Source organism: Papio anubis, chromosome 11, assembly GCF_008728515.1.
Source record: "Papio anubis isolate 15944 chromosome 11, Panubis1.0, whole genome shotgun sequence".
NCBI classification, from domain to species: Eukaryota; Metazoa; Chordata; class Mammalia; order Primates; family Cercopithecidae; genus Papio; species Papio anubis.
The window spans coordinates 17139631-17166512 of NC_044986.1; the positions used below are offsets into that span (position 1 = coordinate 17139631).

General features: G+C 44.8%; 1 protein-coding gene across 3 annotated transcripts in view; it reads left to right on the forward strand.

Annotated features, from left to right (window-relative positions):
* The window catches only part of GFRA1 (GDNF family receptor alpha 1), a 224448-nt gene that overhangs the window by 174308 nt on the left and 23258 nt on the right, over nucleotides 1–26882 (forward strand). For all 3 annotated transcript variants that reach the window (XM_017944362.3, XM_009215430.4, XM_009215431.4), the window contains 3 exons: nucleotides 11009–11118; nucleotides 13934–14068; nucleotides 17754–17935. In XM_017944362.3, the coding sequence (XP_017799851.2) occupies nucleotides 11009–11118; nucleotides 13934–14068; nucleotides 17754–17935 (427 nt within the window). The remainder of the gene's footprint in view (nucleotides 1–11008; nucleotides 11119–13933; nucleotides 14069–17753; nucleotides 17936–26882) is intronic.

Sequence of the window (26882 nt, forward strand, 5' to 3'; positions counted from 1 at the left end):
AAGGTAGCATTAGGGATAATTTCCATAATTTACCTGTGTTTTTTCCTAAGCTCATTAGGGTTCAGTTCCTCTGACTATAAACATCAAGATGCTACGATGCCTACCTCAACACTTCCTCCTGAGGGTACAGACAGCACCTCCTTAAATGAACACAGGCTTGATGCTTCAATTGCCAGAACAGTAGAGGGTCCACAGGTAGTGGCCTGTAGAATTGCTTAGACCTGTTTAGGGAGTATGATTTCATTGGTCTATAAAACGCATTGGGCTACTTGAGGATGTTTGAAGACTCACAGGAGAAATCTCTCTTTGGTCTTAATGGTGGGAATAAAGCTGATATTCATCATGACTTTCCTAAAAAAAGTGGATCAATATCCTTAGGACAAAGCATTTCATATGCCAAGTTATTTGATGAATTCTAAGGGCATTCATCCAGCATGGTCATCTCTTCCTAGGATTTCATAAGGTCTCAGGGTCAGTGTGGACCCCCTGAGCTGATCCAGAGAAGAAGAGAAGACACCAGCTGTGATGAGGTACTGTTCATCTAGGAATCAGGAATAGATGTCAACAGGTGCTAAGGTGCCAGGTACATTTAACCCTACCAGGAACATTTTGAGGGACTTATTATCACTCAACCTGAGTGTATTAGGTGTGTTAGGCCATTCTTGCATTGCTATAAAGAGACCTGGAGGCTGAGTAATTTATAAAGAAAAGGGGTTTAATTGGCTCATGGTTCTACAGGCTGTACAGGAAGCGTGGTGCTGGCATTTGCTTAGCTTCTACAGAGGCCTCAGGAACCTTATATCCATGGCAGTAGGCAAAGGGAGTGCCAGCGTCTCACATGGCAAGAACTAGAGCAAGAGAGACAGTGGATGAAGAGGTGCCACACACTTTTAAATAACTGATCTCCTGAGAACACTATTACAAGGACAGTACCAAGCCATGAGGGATCTGCCTCTGTGACCCAGACACCTCCCACCAGGCCCCATCTCCAACACTGGGAGTTCCATCTCAACGTGAGATTTGGAGGGGACGTCCAACCTATATCAAGTAGTGAAAGATGGAAGACAGGAACGAGAGAATTCCTTTGAGAGTCCAAAAGTATTCCTCATGCAGACATGACACATGGTCAGAGCAGAAGCAAGAGAAAGTAGAGGGAGGTGCCACACACTTGTACAGGATCAGGTCTCACAAGAACCTACTCACTATCCAAGAGGATGGTACTAAACCATTCATAAGAAGTCCACCCCCGGGATCCAATCACCTCCCACCAGGCCCCACCTCCAACACTGGGGATCACGTTTCAGCGTGAGATTTGGGTGGGGACACACATCCAAACTATATCACTAGGCTTCAGAGAAGTTAAGATACTTGCCCAGAATGTCATGGCTAGTAAGCAATTGAGCTGAAATTTAAGTCTTAGTGCATCTTGAAGTTCTGTATGAAAAACCCCTACCGTATACTGCTTTTTAGTAGTCTTTTAGTTTTCTATTGGTTCTGTAACAAATTACCACAAACTTCAAACAACACACATTTATTCTCTTACTGATCTATAGGGTCAGAAGTCTGACATGGCTCTCACTGGGCTGAAATCAAGGTGTCATCAGGGCTGAGTTCTTTCTGGAGGCTGCAGGGGAGGATCTATTTCTTTCTTTCCCCACGCAGGCTTGTGGCCCCTTCCTCCATTTTCAGAACCAGCAAGGGCCAGTGGAGTCTCACATGACATCACGATGACACCCTCACCTGCCTCCCTGTTCCACTTTTAAAGACTCTTGTGATTCTACTGGTCCTACCGGGAAAATCCAGGACACTCTCGCTACCTCAAGATCCATGACCATAATTACATCTGCAAAGGCCATTTTGCCATGAACAGTAATGGTCTCAGGTTTCAGGAATTCAGGTCCAGATGCCTTTGAGAGCCTACCCAAAGGTAGGCATTCTGCCTGTCACAGTAGTTTTTCTTCTGAGCATCTATCTTTTTTTTAATTTGGGGGATATCCTGAACTAATTGTGGAACTAGTTATGAATATCTTAACCCCCTTCCCAGTGGTTGCTGGAAATCTCCAAGCCAAATACGTAGTTTTCATCTAGCCAGGGGCATGTGTGCATTTTGTACTAGCTGAACTACTGCCTCTATCTTACCTTTCTGTGGCCCCCATTTCTCTCACTAATTTTTATATTTATTCTGCCACATCACAGCTACGTCTGAATGCACTTCAAAATTCCTTCTGAAGATAGGGTGTGCATAAATAATTAAATGAAGCCATGGTGGGTGACCTTTGCTGCCCAGGGTTCCTGAGCAGTTGACATGGAGCCTCTTAGAGTTCCAGAATAAATATCAGGCAATTTCAGGGATTTACTTCTGAAGGTGGAGGTGCTGCTGAATTCTGCCTGAAGCAAGTCCACACTGTTGGTCTAGAGTTTTAGGGTGTGGTTCTGCTGGCGAAAGATTGATTGAACATCTAGATTTCCATTTTTTTCTTGTGGCCAAAAGCCACAAAACTGATTTCTAAAGTTTGCCTGCAGAAATATAAAAGACTTATTGGGTAAGGTTTACTCTTAAAGAGTTTTATCATATTTGTCACCTGCAGTTATCCCATTAAATATCGGAGCGCTTTACGATCCTTTCATCATCCAGAAAACTTTACATTTCTTTTCTTCTTCAATTTCTTCCCTTAAAAACAAGTACTACCAAAGCTGAAGCTAGGTTTTCTGCATGAATGGATGTAGCATAGTATGGATAATATAAAACAATTTTATTTGACTTCATGATGCAGCACAGGGTTGTTTGACATCTTGCTGTGCTCCCATTACTACTTAGAATTTGCTTGTACCACGACCATCGGTTTGCACATTGGGAGAAATAGGTGGAGGGCAGTGGATTCCTGGCTAAAGGGCAGCTCAGGGACATCTGATCTGAGGCTGCTGAAAGCCCTTTCCAGGTTGGAATGAATTTTCTTGCCAACTATCATGACTTGCTTTTCAAATTTGCCAGGTAGAGAGTACCTGTCAAGCCCTGTCAGCTGCTCTGTCGATGTTGACTGATGGCTGTCAATGTTCATGCAAGGTGGCTTCGGGAGGGATGCCAAAATTGATCAGATGCCAACCTAGACTTCCCTCTGGGGGCTACTGCAGTTTGATGCAATCAGAAAGGCTAAGAAAGCATCACTTCTGTGTCCTGCAGCCTGCTTTTGCTGAAACCTCAACCTGCAGAGATACCCAAGGCAGGACGCAGCGACCGTACAACAGGGGACTCCATCTGTATCGCCGGAACTCCTTTCTCAGTCCATGAAGCTTTGTCAGACCCCCTGTGTGTTAGGCTCAGAGTACAGTGACAGCAGCCTCCATGGCCCATGTGCTGGGCAAACTGCAAGGAGAACCCTTGCAGCCAAGAGCTGCCAAGGAGGCTGGCCAAGGAGCCAGAGGAGCAACAGTGATCGGAGAAGCCCCATGTATCAGGATGAGGCTGAGCAGGGATTTGAGGGGAGCAGGAATTGATCTGTACTTGGCCACAGGTGCCTTCCTGTCCCAGGAAACAAAAGCATTAGGAAAGGCTTGAAGGCTGCTTGGACCTTATGGTACTGTTTCTCACCAACATGTGGCCACAGTCTTGCTAAATTGCCATATGCTCATCAGTTGGCAAGGCTTTAATAATCCCACTACCGGTGGGAACCTGTGTTAAGGGACTGATGAAGATGTGCAGAGCTTTGCGTATCTGCACCTGGGGTATGTGGACCTCCCCAGGGCCTTTGTGTCTCTACACTCAGTCCTAGGCAGGGAGAGAATCTCGGCTCAGCTCCCCAGCTCCCGAGCTCTGCAGCCTACTCCTAGGCAAATACTAGGCCTTTGCTCCAGGAAGCCAGATGCACAGCACAGAGAGAAATAGCGACACAAAATAACACCCCCTGCAAAATGTATTTAATACAGGCCTTGGTTTCCTGAAGGATGCTTTCCAGATGTGTGTTACAGCAGACTGTGAGAGAATGGGGGCTAAGGTAATTTTCTAAAAACAGAAAGAGGAAAAATCTGTTTTGTGTCACTATACCAGACAATTACTGTTCCAGTGTTCTAGCCTTTTCATTCCTGGTCTAATATTAGCAGCATGTTTTTCTAATTGTTTTTTTCTGCAAAAGGCATTAGCAGTTTTAACAAACTTACTGATATTTGGTCCTTTTAAAAATATATCCTTTTGCTCTAAGTCCCTGGGAAAAAGTAGCTTTTCTTAAAGAGACTTTATTTTATGAGTTCCTGTAATGGAGAGGCTTTAAGTAACACCACAGATTCTTCACTTCAGATTTCTCAAATTTGTTTTGGTCAAAGTTGATGCCTTTAGTTACATAGATGTAGCCTGTTGAAAGAATGTAATATAAGGGCCAGCAAAAGATAGACTAAGACACAGTATATGTTTCTCTTTATTGAGCTTGTTGTGTGTTTTTGCAGCAAAGGCTGAACATTAGAATGAACCAGGAATTGGGGAGAACATAAGAAGGGATGGAAGTAAAAATTTTGGAGGCAACTGGTGTATTCTGGGTTCTAGGTGAGAAGCTTTATATAATTGTCATTTAAGTCTCACAGCAGACATTTAAAGTGACTGTACATAGCACCTGATATGGCACCGTAGCACTGGTGCCATTTTCCAGGTAAGGAAACTGAGACTTGGGGAAGCTGAATAATTTGCTAAGATGTGAGAGGCTGCGTGAGAAGTGGAGCTTGGATTAGACACGAGATTGTGTCACTCCCAAGCCTGTGCACCTTCTTACCTATCATACTTTCTTTCCTCTAACTGACCCACTGAGAAAGCTTTCAGAAACTAAATGGTTTGAACTGAAAGCCAAGACTTTGAAGCTCTAATGTCCACGTTGGGTTTAGAGAAAAACTCCAGTGACTTATACAAGTAGATTGATAAGGGGATCCTGCCCCAAAGTTCTGGGTTTCTCCTGAGTGGTCGATATGGTCTGGCTGTGTCCCCACCCAAATCTCATCTTGAATTGTAGCTTGCATAATTCCCATGTGTTGTGGGAGGGATCCAGTGGGAGATAATTGAATCATGGGGGCAGTTTCCCCCATACTCTTCTCATGGTAGTCAATAAGTCTCACGAGATCTGGTGGTTTTATAAGGGGAAACCCCTTTTGCTTGGTTCTCATTCTTCTCTTGCCTGCCACCACGTAAGATGTGCCTTTCACCTTCTGCCATGATTGTGAGACCTCCCCAGTCATGTGGAACTGTGAATGCATTAAACCTCTTTTTCTTTATAAATTACCCAGTCTCAGGTATGTCTTTCTCAGCAGCATAAAAACAGACTAATACAGTGGTCAAACCCTGCAGTGCTGTGCAGTCCCTGGTGGGGTACAACAGACTCCTTTATAAAGGGGGGCCTGATTCACTGATAGACTCAGTACCCTCCTGTCCCGTCTGCATCCTCTGGCCCCTGCTGTGCTCCTGCAATATATTCAAAGTGACTGTCACATCTCTAAGGCCAGCAGAACATTAGAAAGAACGATGTAGTCAATGGTGGCAGGGGAAAGCAGGTATACACTTGATGACTGTAATAAAATCCCAGAGAAATTCAAGTCAGCCCCCACGCTTCTACCCTCCAGAGCCATTTTGGGCGGTTGGCCGTTCCTGTTCCTGTGAATGCCATCTGTGGCCACCTGCCATGTGACTCTGAGCAAGGCTTAACCTCTTTGGCCCTTAGCTGTCTTGTATGTGAGACAAGGGATCCACTAGAAAAACCTTGTTCTCAAGACTCGAAGAAAACCAAATCCCTTGACACTGAAATCATGAGTAACAGTAGGATGGAATATGGGTAAGAATAATAATGCTTTGAAAACAAGTGGGTTTTCCGCCCCTCTGTGTTGCTTTGAGCATCTCATAGACTGTGTTTCTGAGGTGGAAGGGAAAGCTAGGAGCTTAAACATAAAGCAACACACTCAGAAATTTTGGTTCATTAGAGTCAGAGCCTGGATCCCATTCAAGATCTTACAATTCTCAGTTGAAGGCTCAATTCCACCAACCACATGGCTTGTATCCAAGTATGGGATTTATTCTGGAAGAATATTTAAAGGATTATGATAATCCAGGATGAGTTAAATTGGGCATTACTGGTATGTTTTTACCTGTTTTCTATCATACTACTTTCCTAAAACTTTCACAGAGAAAGTAGGTAAATAATTTTCTCCCGGTTGTCAGAAGACCATCTGCTGTTTGAGACAAGTCTCCTAGATATTATTATCATTATAATTTTTCTATTTCCAGTTAGCAGTGTACTTCCTTTAATATGATGCTTTCTGCATAAACCATGGTTTCTGCAGATTTCCTAAGGTCATCTTGGTATTTTGTCTGCCTTTTCCTCTTCTTTAAGGGTGGGAGATTTTCTCTTACTGAGAGCGATACATTTCTACATTAGTACCTATTCATTTCCTTTTCATTTTCTCAGATAAAAACAATCAGAGCTCATCATTGCTGTCGTCATGGAGATTTCATGTCTCCAGAAGAAATCCAGTTGAGGAGTTTCTTTGTTAATCCCATACTGGACATTTAAGCTTTCTTGTTTGTATTCCAGCAGCCCAGGCAGGGAAGCCATTGACATTGATTACAATATGATTCATAACCCAGGGTGGGCAGGGGGAAGTGTGCGCAAAAGGAGCTGTCCTGGGGCACTGGAGCTGTGCATACAGTAGGTGCTCAGGCAGCAGTTGGTGACTGGACAGAAGCAGCAGCCAGAGCTCTGACAACATGTCAGCATCTTGGCTGTCCATAGAATCATGAACTCAACACAGCCACCGCCAGCCTCATTATCTTCCTGGGAAACCTGTCCTCCCCCACCTTTCCCATCAGAGCCCCACTGTCTGCTGAGCTGTCCTCATCCCGATTCTGTTCTCACCCCTCTGGTCTGAAGTCTTGACTTTCATTCTATTGATATCCACATTTCCGGGCATCCTCCTTTCTTTCTCCTCTTCCGGCCCTCGGTTCTTTGCTCTGGTTCAGGCTGCGGTCTCTTAGGGAACCATCCCTTCCCCTCCTGGCAATTTTCTTGCTCTTCCCATTGCTGCTGGAACAGTGAGGGCACAGAGTCTGAAGCATATCTTTGCTAACAATGGTGAGATCGAAGAGTCTTCCTAATGTGCAAATCTGATCATGTTACTTCTGGGTTTAAAATCCTTCAGTGGCTCCTACTGCTTTTAAGATAAAAACCTAAACCCTTAGATCATTCAAAGGCTTTCAAGACCTCATCAACATCTTTTCCCATCGCTACCCATTTGTATCTTGTGGCCTGGGCATCCTGAGTGAGTGACCAGTGATGTTCTGGGCGATGCATCTATTCAGTGCAGCGGTTGAGAATGATCTCCGGCTCTGGCATCAGGTTGAATGTGGTCATGTTCCAGCTCCATCACAGAGCTCTACAACCTAGAAGGAGTTGCTTAAAGGCTCTGTGCCTCAGTTTCCTCATCTGTAAAATGGGCTTGATTGGAAGTATCACCTAATAAGGTTGTTGTGAGAATCCAATGTATGAATACATGTCAAGTCATTAAATCAGTACCTGGCATGTACAAATACTTTGTAGTTGTTATGCAGGTCTTATTATGAATGTGATTACTTTATACTTTGCTGCTTCCTTCTGTCTGGAATACCCTACTCTATCTTTAACCAATTCTACCCATCCTTTAAGTCTCAATCCCAATATCACAGCCTCTTGGAAACCAGCTTCTGCAGCTGTGTAATAGTAAAACCTTAAGTGGTAGAGTCAGAATGTATGACCTTAAATCCTCGTTCTGCTACTCACTCTTTTATTCTAGTCTAACTTCACTAAGCCTTGGTTTCCTTGTCTGTAGAATTAGGATAATAAAATAATAATACCAATTATTTTGCTGTCATAAAAAGTAAGTTTGTAAAGATATACCTAACATGTACTGAACACTTCATTCAGGCTAGGTATTGTTTTTTGTTAGCAGCCATTCATTCTTACCTTTTATCAAGAACAAATCACTGCATTATAATAATCTTTTTACTTGTTTTTCTTGGCACCTACATTGCGGGTTATATAAGTTCAAGGACAGGGTCTTTTTCATCATTTTATCTTGGCACTTGACACGTCAGCCAGTGGGATGGACAGGAATCCAGCTGTTGTGTCAATACATGTGACTATTTGTGTGCATAATTTAGGAGATGTTAGAGGATTATGATGGTAGGAGAAGGAGATGTTGGGAAGGAAGGATGTTTTAGTGGGATGGGGGAGTGGAGCTGTTTTCCTTCTTTGGAAAGTACTGAAGAGTGGAGGTTAATTGCTGTTGCCCTATTTCATTTGGCACAAGGGTGACTGGTGATGGGAGAGGAAGCCTGTCTGAGAAGGGCTGGGACTCAACTGGAGACATGATGCATGCATTATCAGTGGGATTTACTAACATCATACTGGTTCTTAAATAGAGTCATGCCAGTAAATATTTAACAACCGGTGCGCCAAGAACAACACAAAGCCCTGATTTATAGTGTTTGCTGGTTACTGTGGTGTAAATCCCCCCACCATGGCCACTCTCAAGCTGCCACTGCACTGTTATTAACCAACCTGCAAAATTCCTGAAATTGTACCAGTTCACCAGTGATGAGCTGGCCCCAGCATAGCGCTGTATAAACTTCTTACTTCAGTGTTTCCATCTGTAACATGTGAATCCTATAATGTGAGCATCCTGTCTCCAAGTATAGCTGCCAGGGGGAGGTGGTCAAATGTGATGAAACGTGGAAATGTTAGTGTTTTAACAGCGCCGCATGCGCTCACCCTTACATCGAAACTCTCTTCCCATCCACTGGCTGTGTGTCATAAGGCCAGGATATGTGCCGATGATCTCTCAAAAAGCAGCCTGTCCAGAGTTCTGCTCAGAGCAGTATATTTTGTTTTATCCTCCCAATCGGGGCTATGCTTTCTGCAGCAGACTGACTCAATTAGCCTTTCATTCCAGAGTCCAATTGTGAGTCAATTCCGAGGTTGTTAAGCAAAATGAGTCTGGTGGCATTAGTCTCTCACTGAAGGACAGTAATCCTCATCACAGTGTTGTTCAGTTAATAGTCTGCTGGAGAGACTGTGAGAAACAGGAGATGTGGAGAAGGAGCGACCTTTTGTCTATCTCTGGGGGACAAGCCGGGAGCATGGGACTGCCAGGTCAGAGAGCTGTTCAGCAGCCAGGTTGTGTGAAGAACCGGAGCCCCAGCTGCCTGAACCTGCAGTTGGCCTTTGCAAAGTTAGAAACCCAGTGCCACTAGATCATTAACTTTCATGACCAGGAAAATTCTTTTGAAATTAACACTCAATCCAAGCTGGATGCCATTGGAGCCAGTTGAGTAAGCCCAAGCCATCTTTAGGGATTTCCTCTGAAAAATAAATCCTTTAGCCAGGCTACAGAAAATAGGCAAGTTTTATATCTTTCAGTGTGTTCCATTAAAGTCAGGAAACACCAGCGAGGCACGGACTGTGGTTGCTACTCAGGCGCATACACATGCGCACACCCCAGCTACATTCGGAGGATTTTGCCAAGGCACTTAGCTTCAGCACATGGCCATTTGGGGAGCCTTATACAGGAGCTCTCTGAGGAGTGTCAGGTGCTGTGCAAAGGAAATGAAGCAGACCTCCAGCATCTGCCCCGGGCATTCACCGCAATGGAGTCAGGCCCCCAGAACATAGAGAGCACAGAAGATAGGCTCAGATAGGGAAGCTTGGGCAAGCCTTGTTTACAAGGGTTCAAGAAGAGAACCCCACACAAACATGACTTTGCAGCATACTGCGGACTTGGATAATTTCATCAGGTCTTTGAATGCCCTTTCTAGTTAAAATTGCAGGAGATGGATGTGTAACGTGCTTCCTGTGGGCCTCTTAGAAACCTCTGTGATCCCTACACATCCTACCCGTCTTGGTTCCACTCAACCAAGCTTGTTTATGTCATACACAGCGTGCCAAGAAAACACAGCCTCTTAGGTGGAAAGAAGTAAAACAGCTCTGGGTGTGTCGACATCCAATTCTGGGGTGAACTAAAGACAGAAGAAAACTGAGACAGCCTCCCATTGTCTCCCATAATTGCCAGATAATTTAAATTCTTGTGAAGTCCATTGTGTTCTTCCATAGAAACAGAGCAGTTGTCTGCAGAGATGACCTCAGAGGTGGCCCAGCTCTCATTCAGGATTTCTCCAACAATATCCTCTTCAGACTGAAAAACAGCCAGTTGGCCACAAAGAGCCCTCTTCTCCCCAGGCCAGCGTGTCTGCGGCTTCTGTCGCCTTCTGGGCCGCTGCATCTTCACTGCCACCCAGGGCTTCTGTGTGGACTGCGCCGGCCCCTGGAGAGATTCCAACGTGCAGGCAGCTGTTGCATCTTGCAGCGGCCTCTCCAGGCACAGCCTTGACCACAGGCCCACCCGCCCAGAGCAAGCCTCTCTGTCCCTCTTTCCTTCCCCTTCTGTTCCCCAAAGGCAGGCTCCTCCTCAGTGCCACTCGGCTGGAATAAATCACTACCCCTGGGCTGGTGGATGAGAGGTGACTTACAAGACAGAAATACACATTCTTAAAGCCAGTAGGAATTAGAGGAGCAGATGGGCTGTAGGATCCTATTTTGACGCCAGGGACATGTTTCTGTGTAAAGTAAATATTTTCCCAGTGTGGATCTCCGGTGAGTGTGTGAAGAAGCATATTTCCTAAAGATGCAAATAAGTCTAGTCAGAAATAAATATTGAATGGAAACTTCAAAGCCTCTAGATTCCTCCAGTTATAGGCCCTGAAGACTTCTATCTGAATAAACAGAGACACACAGGTGAGCGAGGGCTGGGGAAAGGGACATTAGGTGGTTGAATGAGAAAGGATGCCAACAGTTTCTTAGCTCACGTTTTCTATGTATTTTGTGTGTATGTGTGTGTGCGTGTGTGCAGAGAAAGGCATATCAACAAAGGAATAAAGAAAACATGTCTGTCCAGAGGCTTAGGATGTTTTAAAGCACATTTCCACCCCCCCACCCTTTTTTTCCTATTGTAGATCTCGCCTTGCGGATTTTTTTACCAACTGCCAGCCAGAGTCAAGGTCTGTCAGCAGCTGTCTAAAGGAAAACTATGCTGACTGCCTCCTCGCCTACTCGGGGCTTATTGGTAAGATCCGGGAGAAGCAGGATGGGAGAAGAGTGTGGTTTGCAAATACCTGTGTTCTTTCCATTGCACCCTGCTGATGTCTGCAGAAGTGAAAATCTCACAGTAACCTCTGGGCTGGGGTTTGGCTGTTAAATCCTTGAGGACATGCCTGTAAAAAAAAAAAAAAAAAAAAGAAGAAAAGAAAAAAATGAGATAATGGATGCGCGAAAGGCAGAGGCAGGAAGCGGGGATTATTAAGGAGTGGGGAGGCTATGAGTGCTCAGATGGGCGAGGCGTCTCAGTTGGGAAACTGACCACGCAGAACAAAAGCAGAGAAAAAAGCGCTTGGTTATGGAAGAAGAAAGTGAGTCAAACAAAGTTAATTGAATTAGGGAACTTTGGAGAAAGAGAAGTCATTCAGGGTGGGGAAATCAAAAAGGCTGTTTCCCAGAAACAGCCCTTTGGAAATAAAAACCCTAAATACAGGGGCCCTGCGTGCTGTTAATGTTCTTGGTAATTCAACTCCCAGTGCACAGAGGGTGACTTAGGCTAAATTTTTTTTCCTGAAAACAGACATAGCAGAAACAGTATTTTCTGTCTTTCAAGACCCAAGGCTTTAGAAGAACCATGTTCTCAGCATTCCGAGCAGTGTGGTTACACATGACCACCGTGAGAGACAGAAGGGAAGCAAACTTGGACCCCTGGATACCAGGGCTGTCAGAGGGAAAGTCAGGTGTCCCAGGTACCAGGGACAGCAGAAGCCTTGGTGGCAGGGCTCATCTCAACTGGCATTTGAGAAGGAACACAAAGTGAAGGCTATGGAAGGGTGAGGAAAATCACAGTTGTCAGAAGCACAATGGCTCAGCCAGGGTGTGTGTTCCTGCCGGCTGTCTGTGTCAGGGTCACACACGTCACCAGCAGGAAGAACCTACCCTGAGAATGACAGCACAGACTACATTCTTTGTCACAAGAGCATCTTCAGCAGGCAGCTTTGGGAAAATCAACAACAGTACTTAATGCAGGGATAGGACAGGTTCCTGGTACACTCTTTACTCCCAACTTTTTGGAAGGATACCTGCCCTGCTGTGGGTAATAGCTTTCCCCAGATTCCCAAGTATTTTCTGTTTTTATTGATTGGGCCAATGAGTGTACCTTCCTTAAGCCAATACTCCAAACTTGCATTCACTCTCTCCTTTTCCTGAGTAAGTTAATCTCTACTAGGGATTACTTACCAACTATGGAATTGCAGAAATAACAAAAGTAGTCAAAGCATTCTCATTGTAAAAAGTGTTTTTAAAATACAGAGAAGCCCACAGAAGAAAATGTTGAGTATCTCCAACTCAACTCTAGCTGCATCTGCTAACAGTGTCTACATCTTATGGATGTAAGATGTAATAAGTGGTCAGTAATCCGCAGGATATATTTGGTTCACAAACAGAAAAGCAATTTTTTTCCAAGCTCCTCTAAGTCAACGGATGTAGTCCCTGTTAACACTTCAGTCAGTGCCCTTCCCAGATGTACCTGCTCCTTAACCCCTTTAGGAGGGGCCAAGGCCAGGTCCTGCCAGCATTTCCGTGAAGTTATTCCTAGACTTGGCAAACCCTTACACACCTAAGGATGGTGAATGGAGGGCCCAATGGCAGAGGCAATGCATTGCATAGACCAAAATGTCTTTTTCTCTTGGGTCTGGATCTCTTTCTCCAACTTCTTTCTGTACAAGGCTTATTCCTACTTCTTCCATATATGCCAGGGGTCCACCATGGCACCAGGCATATCCAATGGCCTTAACCTCCTCCCCTAGTGTTTAGGGTACCAGTTCCTTTCTCAATCAAAGTTAGGAGTTCCCTGTATGCAGCAGGTTAAAATGTTAATCCCAAGGTATCATGTGGTATTATTTAGTTTAAATCAGTAAAGAATATAGGGCAAAGACAGTATGCCCTTTACTCAGAGAAGTTTAGAACAAAATTATTTTTCTGTTTGTGATCCAAATACACCCTGTGGACTATTGACCACCTATTACTTCTTACATCCAGAAAATATATGAAAACAAAAGCCTTCTTGTCATCAGTGGGCATTGCCTGGTGTCAGCCACCCAGGAGAAGACAGTTGGTTTGGATTAAGTATAAATGCTTTGTGTGTTTGCGCCAGTGTAGAACTCATCAGAAATATCATGACAAGATGTAGGCAGGAGGGACCACCCAGCATTTCTGTTAGCACCACTGAGAGTCCACAGGCAAGACTCTAGGAGCCCTTGGCTTAGAGAATTTCCATTGTTTGTTTCCAGTTTTTTTCACAATGTGGAAGACTTTGTTTAGATCAGTTGAGAAGACCCCATATATACGTATATACATTTAGGGTGCGGGCTAACCACTAGGAAGCTTCTAGCTTCCCTATGTCACTCTAAAGAAACCATTTGCTTCTGGAAGAAGTGGACTCAAAGTCCTAAACAAAATTGTTTAAGATATGTAAACCAGCTGTATCTATTTATGAAGATTAATGACATTTTCAAGAAAATGCAAGGGATTTGGCAACTCATGCATTCTCTAAGTTAATTCTTTCCTACTCCACAGCATCCATACCATTTGTGCACAAAAGAATACCCTAAGTGCAGCTCAAGGAGCTCTGTTATAATTTTTAAAGTAAATGTGTAAATTATTTTATGTGCTCAAGATAAATTGCCGAGAAAATGCACTGCTTAACATAATTTCCCACTCAGCAAACACAATGTTTGTAATTATCCACGGTGCATCCGCCGTCAGAGGAATATTGGTTTCTTTTTAGGCTCTGGAAAAGTATCATGGTACAACAATAAATTGCCTTGTTTTTATTCTTTTAGGCACAGTCATGACCCCTAACTACATAGACTCCAGTAGCCTCAGTGTGGCCCCATGGTGTGACTGCAGCAACAGTGGGAACGACCTAGAAGAGTGCATGAAATTTTTGAATTTCTTCAAGGACAATACATGTCTTAGTGAGTTTGTAAAAAATAAGAAACAAACGAGGAAACGCTCTTTCTTCTCCGAGCTCCAGCTGTACCTCTTGTACCTTGTCCCTGTACCTCTTTTTTCTTGTGCCTGCTTCCTCTCTCTGTCTCTCTCTCTTTCCTCTTAGTCACTGATGGTAAATCCAGTTCCTTTTGTGGCCACCCCGTGTCATGCAGCAGGGAACCCAGCAAGTGATGAACTGGGTGCCTCTAAGACTGTGAATCCAAAGGCCTGAGAGAGCAAGAGATTCAAATAACTGAGGGTACATTATGTGGGAAAGAACGCTTCTACCCGCAGATCAAATTTTGATCTTGGCAGCCTGCGGAGAGTCTGTTCCAAAGGTTCTTGAAACCTGGGCGGAATATACAATGTGAGAAGCTCAGACAAATTAGATGGGGATAGGCCTCCAAGGACTCTCTGAGAAAAATTAGAATGTTAACATCAATAGCCCCTTGGATGCTCAGGGCTGGCTCAGAGGAGAAGCAACAATTCTTGAGTAGGATAAACTGGCAATGCAGGCAGGAGGCTCGGGATGCCCGTTATCTCTGGAGGCGAGATAAGCACTGGGGAGGAGGGAGGGGGCTCCTGCTTGAAAGCAGAATCAGTTCTTATTGCAATGTCCTTTAGGCAGTTTGGAAACATGTTTCCCAAAGGGACAGGGATAGAGAGAAATGGTTGGATGCGAACAATGGGCATTCATCAAACTCCAAAAGCACAGTGCCAGGACTCACATATATCCACCCAGATGTGAACGCCCTAGATGACGATCCAGCTGAGATACTTGAAAATTTCAACCCACTCTGTGGCAGTTACCATTTATTGGGTATCTTCTGCGTGTTCAAACTCACTCTATAGCAAGTGTAAAATATACATTCTCATTTACTATAATCTACACAAGAGTTCTCATAGACATAGGTGGTTTTATCCTGCCATACAGCTGAGTACAGCCTGGTAATTCACATAGGCCATGCATGCCACAGTTAGGATCCAAAGTGCGATTCCTTTTGCAGTCCCCTGTGTCCTAAGAGCTTTGTTCACCCCAATGTTGAAGAGCCTGTTGGATGAGAACATAGGCCTGAACTTCAGGAACAAGGTCAGTCTGACTTCCTGGTGGGAGGGGTGGACTAAGTTTATAGGAATCAAGGCTCAGCCACCCACCCCTCTGAGAGCCCTGTCTTCAAGTGACAATTTCTCCATGATGCTTGGTTGGTAGCTAATAATTTACTATGCACATACACACACAAAAAGCTTTTGAGTGTTACTCTAAAACTTCCTCCTCATTTACTTTGTTGAAAGTCATTTGCTTACTAGGCACTTCAAATAATGTGGCTGTAGTCAATTGCTTTGGTCCTCTTAAAAATAAAACAAGCTTTTGGATTCTTAAGTGAAATTCACACCCACAAAAGTAGTGTCAAGTAAGGAAACCTTCACTACGACATTGGGGCATACCAAGGAATCACAACTTGGACCTCTTGTTTGGTCTTGACCGAAAATGTGTGTGTGTGTGTGTGTGTGTGTGTGTATTTCCTCTTTCACATCCCACAGTCTTCTGGCAGAATGCAAGTTTTAACGAAGATAAAGCAATGACGATGGAGGTCAGTGTAGGGAAAGATTTTGCTCACGCTGGCTGGAAAACTTCTCCCTCACAGGGAAATTAAAGTTGTTCCTGCTGTATAACCTTTTTGATGAAGGAGAGAATAGTCTGATACCTCATTGTTAATGACTTTTCAATAAAAATAAATGCATTTTGTCTGCATCAGGGGCCAAAGACAGCCAGAATTTTCCACAGTCATTCCATTTCCACTGTGACTAGATGGGGCACAGAGCCCCAAAGACACAGGGCCATCAGTTCAATCTCTTGCAACTAGAAGGAATTGCAATTTGTAGATTCCAGCCCAAATGTAGAAACTTAATTCCACTCCCTTCAGATTAAGCCTAACCTCTCCCAGATTTTCCTGTCATGAACACAACACTAGCCAATTGTTTATTTCTAGTCTGGGGGAGGAAACAGTTGTTTTTAAGCCATGTGCATGACAGATGTATGGGGAAGAGACAAATGGGATGGAGCTGAGGTTAGGTATCAGTGGCCTTCACTGAGGTCTTTATTCAGATGGCACCTTCACCAGAAGGCCTTCCTGGATCCGTTTATGTAAGTACCAACTCTCTCCCCACTCAGTGCTTCTGGTGCTCCCTTGCTTCATTTTCTCCAAGCATTTCTCTCTGCCTAATGTATTATATATTTCACTTATTTGCCTGCACAATGAGAATGTGATCTCCATGAGGGCATGGACTTTTATCTTTTGTTGCTATTGTTGTTCACTGCTGTGTGCCCCATGCATAGTTCAGTGCCTGGCACTTAGTAGATATTCTGTTAACATTTGAATGAATGAATGAATGAGCAACTAAACAACTGAACCGCTGATTTGGCAAGGCAGACACACTGGGAAAAGCACAGGTAGTTGCAAGAAACTGTGAGTCTCTTGAATCTACATGTTTTAAGCAAAAGCAAGGGTAGCAGTGGTGGTTCTTCTGGGCATTAAGGGAACTGGTCCCTGTGCGCCTCTTTCTCTGCCTCACACTCACCAGTTAAGCCATGGAACATAGCTGGGAGCATAAAAAGCATTTACATTAATTTGAAGCTCTTTCTTACAGCCCCCAAAAACGTAAAGGTGCAGAAAACAAGCTTCCAATTTACTGAACTTAAAGGATAACAATTTTAGAACAAAATGTCACTTCTAAGAGGAAGATTAGGCTTAAATTATTCTGTCTTATATATCGAAAAATGCCAACTAAGAGTCATATATTAACAATTTGCACATTCAGGTCCCAAATGGAGGAGTTTGATTTTTTATACAATGAATATGAAATTTAAAAAAAAATCCTAAATCCAGGCCAAATCCCCAAAGACCTGATTAGAAACTGTTTTTTATTCATTTTGGGGAGGGGAACAACACACAACCAATTTACTCTTGCCATAAAAACAATCTAATCCTATGAAACTGTAATAAGCTTTTAAAGTTTTACATTTTAAACTTTTCATTTAAGCAGGGCTGCTTCTACCTAATTATGCAGATTTTGTTTGGAAGACTGGAGCAGAAAAGGAAAAAATAATCTTACTTAAATGTTTACTAGATATTGATGAGATTTGGGGTAGATTTTTTTTTTTTAGGAAACTGGTTCCATTTTGCCTGCCATATTAATGGGAATGCCATTGAATTGCCTCAGTTTCGTGATTAAGATTTTTTTTAAAAAGCACTAGTTTCCTTTTAATATAGAATATTGACAGAGCACAAGAATTTTCTTGGAAAATAGGACAGTTATGATCCCAAGTAACAGTACTGAGTCTGGGTTTCAAAGGGCTTGACTGATAGATATTTCAGAGCAAGGATCTTGGTCAGCACCTGGCACATAAATAGGAACATAATAAATATTTGTTGCATTCTGAGCATAGCTAAGTGTCCAGCTCAGGGTTTAATGACTGAATTGATTTTTGAACACCTGACCCCAAAGACTGGCTCTCAGTACGTATAGGGCAAATGGATGGATGCATTTTGTTCAGAAAAGTCCAATGCTATAATCAGAATTTCTAGTGTGCCTCTCTGGCTGTGTATATCCTGTCTGTTACATTTGCTGCTTGACTTTGAAATTGGATTTCCTCCTGTTTTACTGCAGAAAATGCAATTCAAGCCTTTGGCAATGGCTCCGATGTGACTGTGTGGCAGCCAGCCCTCCCAGTACAGACCACCACTGCCACTACCACCACTGCCTTCCGGATCAAGAACAAGCCCCTGGGGCCAGCAGGGTCTGAGAATGAAATTCCCACTCACGTTTTGCCACCGTGTGCAAATTTACAGGTGAGAAATGCGTCCCGATTCCTTGTTAGGGCTCCCTTCCTGGTGTGGGGGAAACACGGGCAGACTCATTTTCCGAAGTGTATGCAGAGATAGATGACAAATGGTGCTCAGGTTTGAGTCTTAAAACTGCATTTTAAACACAGCCAGTGAAGATTGTGATGTGTCTTAGAGTGGAGAGAAAGTCAGACTATGGAACTGACTCTGTCATTTACTGGGAGTGTGGCTTGTTTCTGGCTCTACTTTCTTTACCTATAAAACGAGCGCTCTGGGGAGATGCGTCTCTGAAGTTTTTGTGTGTGGGGTTGTCAAGTTGGCTTGGTTACATATTTATTATGCTGATTCTGTGTTCTCTGCAAAGCTGCAGCATAATAAAATGAAAGGAGCTCTTGAGTTTGACATCACCACATGGCATGGAGTATTTAACTGTCTCTAAAGGTAAACCAGAGACAGTGTTGCTGGTTAACTCCCATGCAGAGCGCTTGATGGGTTGGTCCTTCCGAAGCAAAAACAAGTGCTCTTTGGCAGTAGGAGGAGCCGCGAGGAGGCACAAGCTGCCCTGCAAACTCCCGCATGTGGACACAGTCCAGTGAGAACGGTCAAGAACATTCTTTGGGGTTAATCCAGGTCTGCGAGGGCAGAACCACAGCAAGATAGAAGTGGTGATTTCCTGTCTTCAGTCAAAAGCAGAGTCTTTATCCTGCCTTTTTATTGATTTTTCATAGTAATGAGTACTCAGCTATTTGGCAAGACATTTCTTATTTGTGTGTTCACAGGGTACCCTCACATTCTTTACCCCTTTGAGTGTTATCCTCCTGACGACTGCAGGAGAGATGCTATCACTATAGTATTGTAGCTTCTTTGGTTTGAGGACACAGGGGATCAGAGAAGGATCACTCTTGCTCAAGTCTGCAGAGCTAATGCATCACAGAGCCAGCACTGGGAACCCAGGAGCCTCGTTCTTTCCATGATTTTTCCTGTATTTTGAGGGCAATGGTGACCACATGGTGACCTCTGCCTCCCGCTATGCTAGAGAAGGGGATGTTTGGTGGCCTTTGTGCCAAGCACTGTGCTGTCGCCTCATGCTCATCACTGGAGCACATCGAGGCCCCCAGCCCCCATCAAGGGTCAGCCTCACTAGAATTCTCACAAGATGCCTTCTTTCACCAAATATCACCTTGACCTACAACCCGCTTAATTCCCTAGAAAGTGTCGGAAGCTGGTTTTGATTTCCTTGGTATCTTAAAACCCCTCTTCATCTTGGATGTCCTCCATGCCATTCATCTGAGCTTGTGTGTCCTTTGTCCTCCTGGTTCTCCACGCCAGACACACAGTCTCAGAGACACTCACACACACAAAACACTAAGGAGAGGCCGATAAGGAAATGGCACAGCCCAAGGTCAACCAGATGTGCTTCATACTTCTAAAGCATTTCCTGGGCATGTACTCTCTCCAAAGCACTGTGCAGAGAAAGCCAGAGCCAGGAGGAGCTCTGGGAAATACTATGGCATGGCATTGCTCCATCCTGCAGCGAGGCCCTGAGTTTCAGAGCAGGGAAGTGATGTGTTCAGAGTCCTCCAGCGAGTTGAAGGCAGGCCTAGGGCCAGGCAGGGAACAGGGTCTCTTCTCCATCTCCAGCGGGTGCTCTGTACCCTGCTTTCTCCTAGGTCAGCTTTCCAAGCTACTTGGGCTCATTCAGATTCTGGTGTCAGTAAAGACAAGTGGCCAGGTGAGGGGCAGGGTCCTATTATCATAAGGTGATCATAGGAAGCCAGTGGTGGTTTCTGGAAAGAAAAAGCAAGTTCTGGCTACCACAAAACCAGCTTCTGTCTCAGTGCACAGAGGGTGACTGCAGAGGCAGCGTTCAGTGTTCAGCCTGAACTTAATAAACACGGTGTTCAGTGTTTATTAAGTCCCTTCTCTGTTTTAGAAACTTTGTGGAGACAGGCATTCAAAAACAAAAGTTGCCTTGTCAGTAAACCTAGAATACCGGGCGAGATGCAACTTGTCCACATTTTTGGAAGTTAAAAGGCAACATCTCAGAATAGTCATCACTGGAAACTCCATGAAATTGGAGTTTCCCACATGAGAGGAGAGGGGTCTGTCAGCCATAGGAGGTGTTCTCTTCCACACCGCCCGCCCCTACCCCACTGCCCAAATCCTAGCTCCTAACTTGAGCTCCCTGTGGTACAGTGCAGTACATGGCTTGGCCACATAGATAGCCAAGGTTTTGCCCCTAACACAGATCTGTCCAGACACCTTTCCCTGCAAGGAGGATCTGTACTGCCTCAGGGTTGTCCCAGCAACATCAGGGAACACAGGAGCTCTATTCCCCAGAAACCATGCCTTTCCTTTCCTGTTAGTGATAGGAACTCTGCTTTCTAAACAGAAGGACAAAAGTAAAATTAGGAGTTTGTGACTGCCTGGCCAACATGGTAAAATCCTGTGTCTACTAAAAATACAAAAATTAGCTGGGCATGGTGGTGCACGCCTGTAATCCCAGCTACTAGGGAGGCTGAGGCAAGAGAATCCCTTGAACCCTGGAGGCGGAGGTTGCAGTGAGCCGTGATCATGCTGCTGCACTCTAGCCTGGGTGACAGAGCAAGACTGTGTATCAAAACAAAAACAGAACAAAAAGTAAAGCATGACGTTTATCTCTGGGCTGCTGTTTAACTCCTTGGCAGAGGGGAACATGAAGACTTGGGGCTGTCGAGGAACAAAGGGTGGCTCTAACCACACTTCACTTCCCTGTAATACGCACCATCTCCACATGTCCTGGAGCTAAACAGCATTTCACTCCCAGGGAGCCCTTAGGGTTCCATGGAACCTCACTTTGACTCCTAAGGTGATGACCTGCATGAGCCCCTTTTTGCACAAATGAGGCAGGGAATAAGGGATAAGGGCAGGGGAGGCAGCCAAGTCTGTTTCAGACCCTGCTCTTGTCCTCACCAGTATGGTAGCCTCTGAAAGCGTGCTAACCTTTCCAAGCCTCAGCTTCCTCATCTACAAAGCACATATATGGCTTAGCTGCTGGAGTTAGGATTCAGTGGAGCAGAGTGAATGTTCCAGAATGGTGCTTTATGAATGTCACATGCAATTTGGTGTCTGATCCCAAGTCAGTGGCCACTTAGTCCCTTTATAACAGATGGAAGGTGGTGCTGTGCTTCCTTGGGGGCGGGTGTTGGGTGTGTGCTAGGGACATTGGTGGGAGGTTACACTAACAGGTGTGTAGTTTATTTTATTTTTCAAAACCTTCTGTGTGCTTTGCCCTCTGTACTCCTCACAGCAGCCCCGTGAGTCAGGTGTGGCAGACATCCTTGCCTTTTACAAATGGAGCAACTGAGGCAAGGAGAGGTTTGTGACATATCCAGGATCACACAGTAATTCTGTAGCAGACCAAGATTTCTAACTTTGAGGCCAAGGCACTTTTGCCTTGCTCCATGACCCCTGGACAACTGGGATTCTTTCTATGGATGAAGAACAGACAGCAGGGAAGAAGGAAAGAATAAGAAAGGAGAAGCTGGTTTTAAGAGAGCCGCATGTCCCAGTTCCTCCTGAGGTTCACTAATGCAAATAAGGGGGACAGAGGCAAAGTTCTGACTTCAGACTGGGTTTCTTTCTTCATGCCTCAATTCCAGGAGACAGTATAGGGGAAGGACTGAAAGTTTGCGAGTAACATTTTTGCAGCCGCTGATTTTCTAGGGTGACCTCTATGAAGAATGGTTGAAAGGATCATCTGCGGCTAGAGGATCGGGGGAATGAGAGAGTGATGAGTGAAGGGCCTTCATCCCGAGAACATGGTCCCTCCAGCTGATTTAGGATTCTTGCCTGGGCGGAGGGCTCCCAGGAGACTCATTCTCCCCATCTGACCCTCCTCTGCCTGCATGGCCGTCTCCAGATGAATTACCATTTGCTGGAGAGGAGGGAGGGGGTCCTAGAAATATCTTAGAATGGCGTTTGTCCCAGCCACATGTGTCATTACTCAGAATAGAACTGACTTTAACCAGCTTGGGATCCATTGGTAACAGATTCAGAGAAAGTCAACTATCTTTGGCAGCTCTAAAGTTCACTTCCCTTGAGAAGCGCCCTCTTGTAATATTTTAAAATATACAATAATATGAGAAAACTCTTGGGGACTTGAGTTTCAGTCTTAACATTTGAGATAGATTTCCCCCTTGGAAGGGAAGAAACACGAATAAACATTTTCGAAAGTCTGCTCTGAAGTGTAATTATCAACAAACCAAACGCAGTTCTGTTTGGGGAACTAGGTGGCTTTGGATGTGGAGAATATAGGACGCATCCATGGTTCCTATGAAAGGCTCTGCTTTAAAAAAGGAAAGTTGATTGATTAGTATAAAATGTTACAGAAATGTCCAAGTGCTAACCCCCTGAGGTGATAAAATACCGGGTTTTGGGTAACCCGCCAAGCTCCCATGTCAGGATTAATTGGCAGTCATATTACTGACAAGCATAGCACAGGCTGTGCTATTGTTGGCCTGTTCCTTCAACTTGTACGAAATGGTCATATGGAAAACAAAGAAACATTAATCCTACCAATTACTTCATCTTCCGTGCACTGGAGTGGTCTGGTAGCTGGAAGAAGCTCAGGATATTTAAACCAAATGGACTGTGTATGTGTGTGTGACTTATTTAAAGTAATATCTTTGGAGCATTAGAAAAATTTTCTATTTTGCATCACTGTACACTGACTGCTTAACTCTGGTGGCTTACAGTGAAGACGTCTTAATGTGGTGTTGGTCAACCTCTGATTTCTGTGGTCAAATAGAGTAACAAGGATTGGGAGCTACAGCCTTGGGACTCCGGCCCGCTGAGAAGGTTTCACTGCCTCTATCCCCCTTTGCCCCTGGAAATACTGTGACAGACCATAGGGCACACGCTCAGCCCCAGGGTGAGCAGGGTAGGTGAGGATAGCTGTGGGCAGTTGGCAGGGGCTCCAGTAAACAGCACTAACCACATTCAAAGTTAGATAATTTTTTTGTGAGTCACATAAAACACATCTGTGGGTGAGACATGGAGGACCAGTGTGACAGAGCTCATCCTGGTGGGACTTTTAAAACAGTATTCTAGAAAGAAACCACAAAGCAGCTCACCCAATCATGAAAGAGATGAAGGGTTCATGTGGATAATCTTCGAAAGCATGCTTCTTGTTAAAATCAACCATGCAGAGGGCAGCTGCCCTGCCCCCCCACCACTCCATCAGTAGCTGCCTGGTCTTCTCTGGCCGTCAGACCATGCTAGCCCTAAGGGGTTCAGAGTAGAGACACCGCGGGCCCCTCTTTGTGCGGGGTGAGGGCAGAGGCCTGGGGGGTGGGCATCCGCCTGGAGCAGAGAACCTGCCACATTCACTGGATTTCAGCCTAGGTCCACTCCTTCCCAGCCTCCCAGCAAAGCCTCAGTACATTTCCTTCTCTCCCCAGAGTCGTGTCAAGCTTAGAAAACAGGTACTTGTAGGATGCAGCCTAATGTTTGCAGAGTGGCAGGAGGGATGGAGGGCAGACCTAATCTGTTTAACTCCTAATCTGCATTCGAATATTGAAAATAATCTATATTTAGATGGTCCCTTCCACCCTCTCCCCACGGCCCCAGTACTTCCTCAGAGCCAAAGTCCATTTGTTCCAGATGGGGCCAGACCAGACCAGACATGATTTCAAAACTCTTCTTTGTGAGGGTCAACCCCCAAAGTCTAGATGCGGCGGGAAGGCGATTATCCAAGCCTACCAAATACCCAGGACTCCACTGGCTGTGACCAAGTGAAAATTTTAAGTGTCGAGTTTTAAAAGGAAAGCTGCCAATGGGCGTTCTGTAAATCATTTGTGCCAGCAGACTGACCCCATTATGTCAGCTAATCCTGGAAATACAGGAGGTAAATTTCAATCTTCTAGCACGGAGCACTTAATCAATATTCTAAATGTTTTTCTTGCAATTTATGCTAGCAGAGCAATGGGGTGCTTTGGCGGCCCGTTAATCTTCCACCAGAGAAGAGACACTTGAGAGCCAGTCCAGGGTGCTGGGATTTTGCACAGGGTGATAGACCGGGAGGAGAGCAGGCCTGGGAAGATGGAAGCGAGGAAAGAGAGGTGCTTATTTCCACATCAAACTCCAGGAAGGGGGTTAACCCCCTCTCCTTACCCCTCCCCTCCAAGTAGGGTGAAGCAACCCTGAGAGCATTTCTTCTGCACTTTCCTTTTCACCCATGGTTGACAGTCTAAGAGTTGGTTTTCCAGGAAAAGCTTCAGCTTTGGAGTTAGTTGGACCTGAGTAAGAATCCTGGCTCACCTTCTGTGGCTCCATGACCATTGCTTGGTTTTTACCCTGAATCTCTGCTGTAAAACACCACTGAGCTCTTGGTTTTTTGTGAGGAATAAAGAACAGAACAGTGCAAGTATGCAAAGAGCCCAGGCACAACAATGGGCTGACCCTTGGCACTGGGGGAAGCGGCCTCCACTATTGACATGGTTGGTGAGATGCATTAGAGATTTTGACACAGGATGCTGGGGCCAGAAAGGAAGAGCTGCTCTCAGGAGCGGGGATGGGGGCAGGGCACAGAGGAAGAAAGATGGAGCTCTTTAGATTGTATTGTGCCTTCTTAATTAATAAGAAGGGTTTGAGGCCGGGTGCGGTGGCTCATGCCTGTAATCCCAGCACTTTGGGAAGCCAAGGCGGGCGGATCACCTGAGGCCAGGAGTTTGAGACCAGCCTGACCAACATGGAGAAACCCCCTCTCTACTAAAAATACAAAATTAGCCAGCATGGTGGCACATGCCTGTAATCCCAGCTACTCAGGAAGCTGAGCCAGGAGAATTGCTTGAACCCAGGAGGCGAAGGTTGCGGTGAGCCAAGATCGCACCATTGCACTCCATCCAGCCTGGGCAGCAAGAGCAAAACTCCGTCTCAAAAAAAAAGGTTTAAGCTGAATGATATCCTGCCAGTTCTAAGATGTGGTCTTGGTAGAAAGTCCCAGGGAGGAGGGGAAGGGGGAGAATGTTCTTTGGACACCAGACTAAGAAGGAAGGGAAACCAAAGGCAATAAAAAAAGGACTAGGTCTTGAGGGATTAGAACTGATCCAAATTCCGTCTCTCCGTGCATCTCCTGGGAGCTTCATCTGACTAATCTGCTTCTTGGAGCTGTGACTTGGAGCTGCCACTCTGGTCAGATCTTGGTCCAGCCTGGTGACCAGAGTGGAACTGGCTGCCAGGGTCCCTGCCACATCTTTTTAACCAGTGCCGACATTGGGAAGAGGTGATGTAGTTGTTAACAGGAAACATTCTTGGTTGCAGAGAAGACAGTATTTGAGAACTAGCCCTGCCTCTTAGCCTCAAAGCCCAGGACTTTGCAGTCTTTGCCATATCTGCACTCCACTGATCCTATTATTTGCTCCATCTTTATCTTTAAATTCAATTATGAGCTATACTTATTTATATGCACACCACTGCCTTTGAGACTCATCTGAAGCTGTTACTAACATATGTGAAAGCATGAGTTCAATGTGCTTTCTCTATATTAAAATCAATATATAAATATTAAAATTAAAACCATAAAAAAGTTTGCATGCTACCTAAAGTGATGTCATGTACCACCCGCAGTCCCCAAGCCCCACTTTGGAAAACATTATAAACCATCTAATCCTATGACAGATCCCAGAACAATTCACTTTGATAACTTAGGTCACCCCAGCTTTTTATGGCCAGGCATTAATAAAGCAAATGCGTACACAGTGCCTCCCCTGAGTAATCCTCACAGTAACCTCAGAAGGTCAGTACTATTATCATTCCCATTTTTCAGACAAGAGACCCGAGGCACAGAGATACTTGATCAGAAGAGGAGCAAGAGCAAAGCAACGTTTCTCCCCGCCCCCTGTTATAAATGGCTACACCGTATTGCCAAAACCAGAGCACTTTAAACATTGTGTTTCTGGGTAACATTATGCATCGCTATAGATTAAATCAGTCCCTAAATTCTTGTTGAACATCTGGCAGACTGAAGTGTCAGATTGGTTCATAAATGAGCGTAAAGAAAAGTAATGATGCCTATTCTGACACCAACTGGTAGACCGCAGTACAACTCAATTCCGAGCTAACCTCTCAGGGTGTGTCAGACTCCACAGGTTATGGGCATGGTCCACAATAAGACGGCTCTTGCTTCAGATGCCAGCCACACTTCGGGGTTCCCAGGCCACCTGCACTTCTGACCAACTAGTTACAAATTCAGGGGTTCCCATGACCCCCTCAAGTTCATTTCACTAGAATGATTCACAGAAATCAGGAAAGTGCTACAAAACCTAGGATTACAGCTTTATGATCAGGGTACAGATCAGAACCAGCTAGACGAAGAGATGCCTAGGGCAAGGTCTTGGGCGGGGGGTTCTCCAATGGAGAACTTCTCTGCCTTCTCCCCGTGGAATTAGGGCTTGTCACCCCCTTGGCGCATTAATGTATTTGCTGCCCAGGAGCTCAGTTTCCAAAGTTTTTGTTAGAGTTTTATTAAGTAGGCACTATTGATTGAATCATTGACCATATGACTGGCAGTCATCAGCCCTCCTCCCCAAACCATGGGGATCAGGAGGTCAGGCTGACCTACTGTGGCTCAAAGTCTCAACCTGTGACCCATGGTTGGTCTTTGTGGTAACCTGACCTAATCCTGAGTCATCCCATTACTTGGACACTCAGGTGTGATCCGGAGAACTCGTGAATAATAGGCACTCCTAGCACTCAAGAAATTCCAAGGATTTAGAAGTCATCTCTCAGGAACCAAGGACAAAAGCCAGTCAAATTCTTAATTATGCAACAATGCCTCATCAGAGTTGGTTGTTTTAAAATATAATTTTGATTCTAGAGATGCACTGTGAAACTTCTTCTTTTATTTTTTAAATGTTTTATTTCCATCGGATTTTTGGGAACAGGTCGTATTTGGTTACATGAGTAAGTTCTT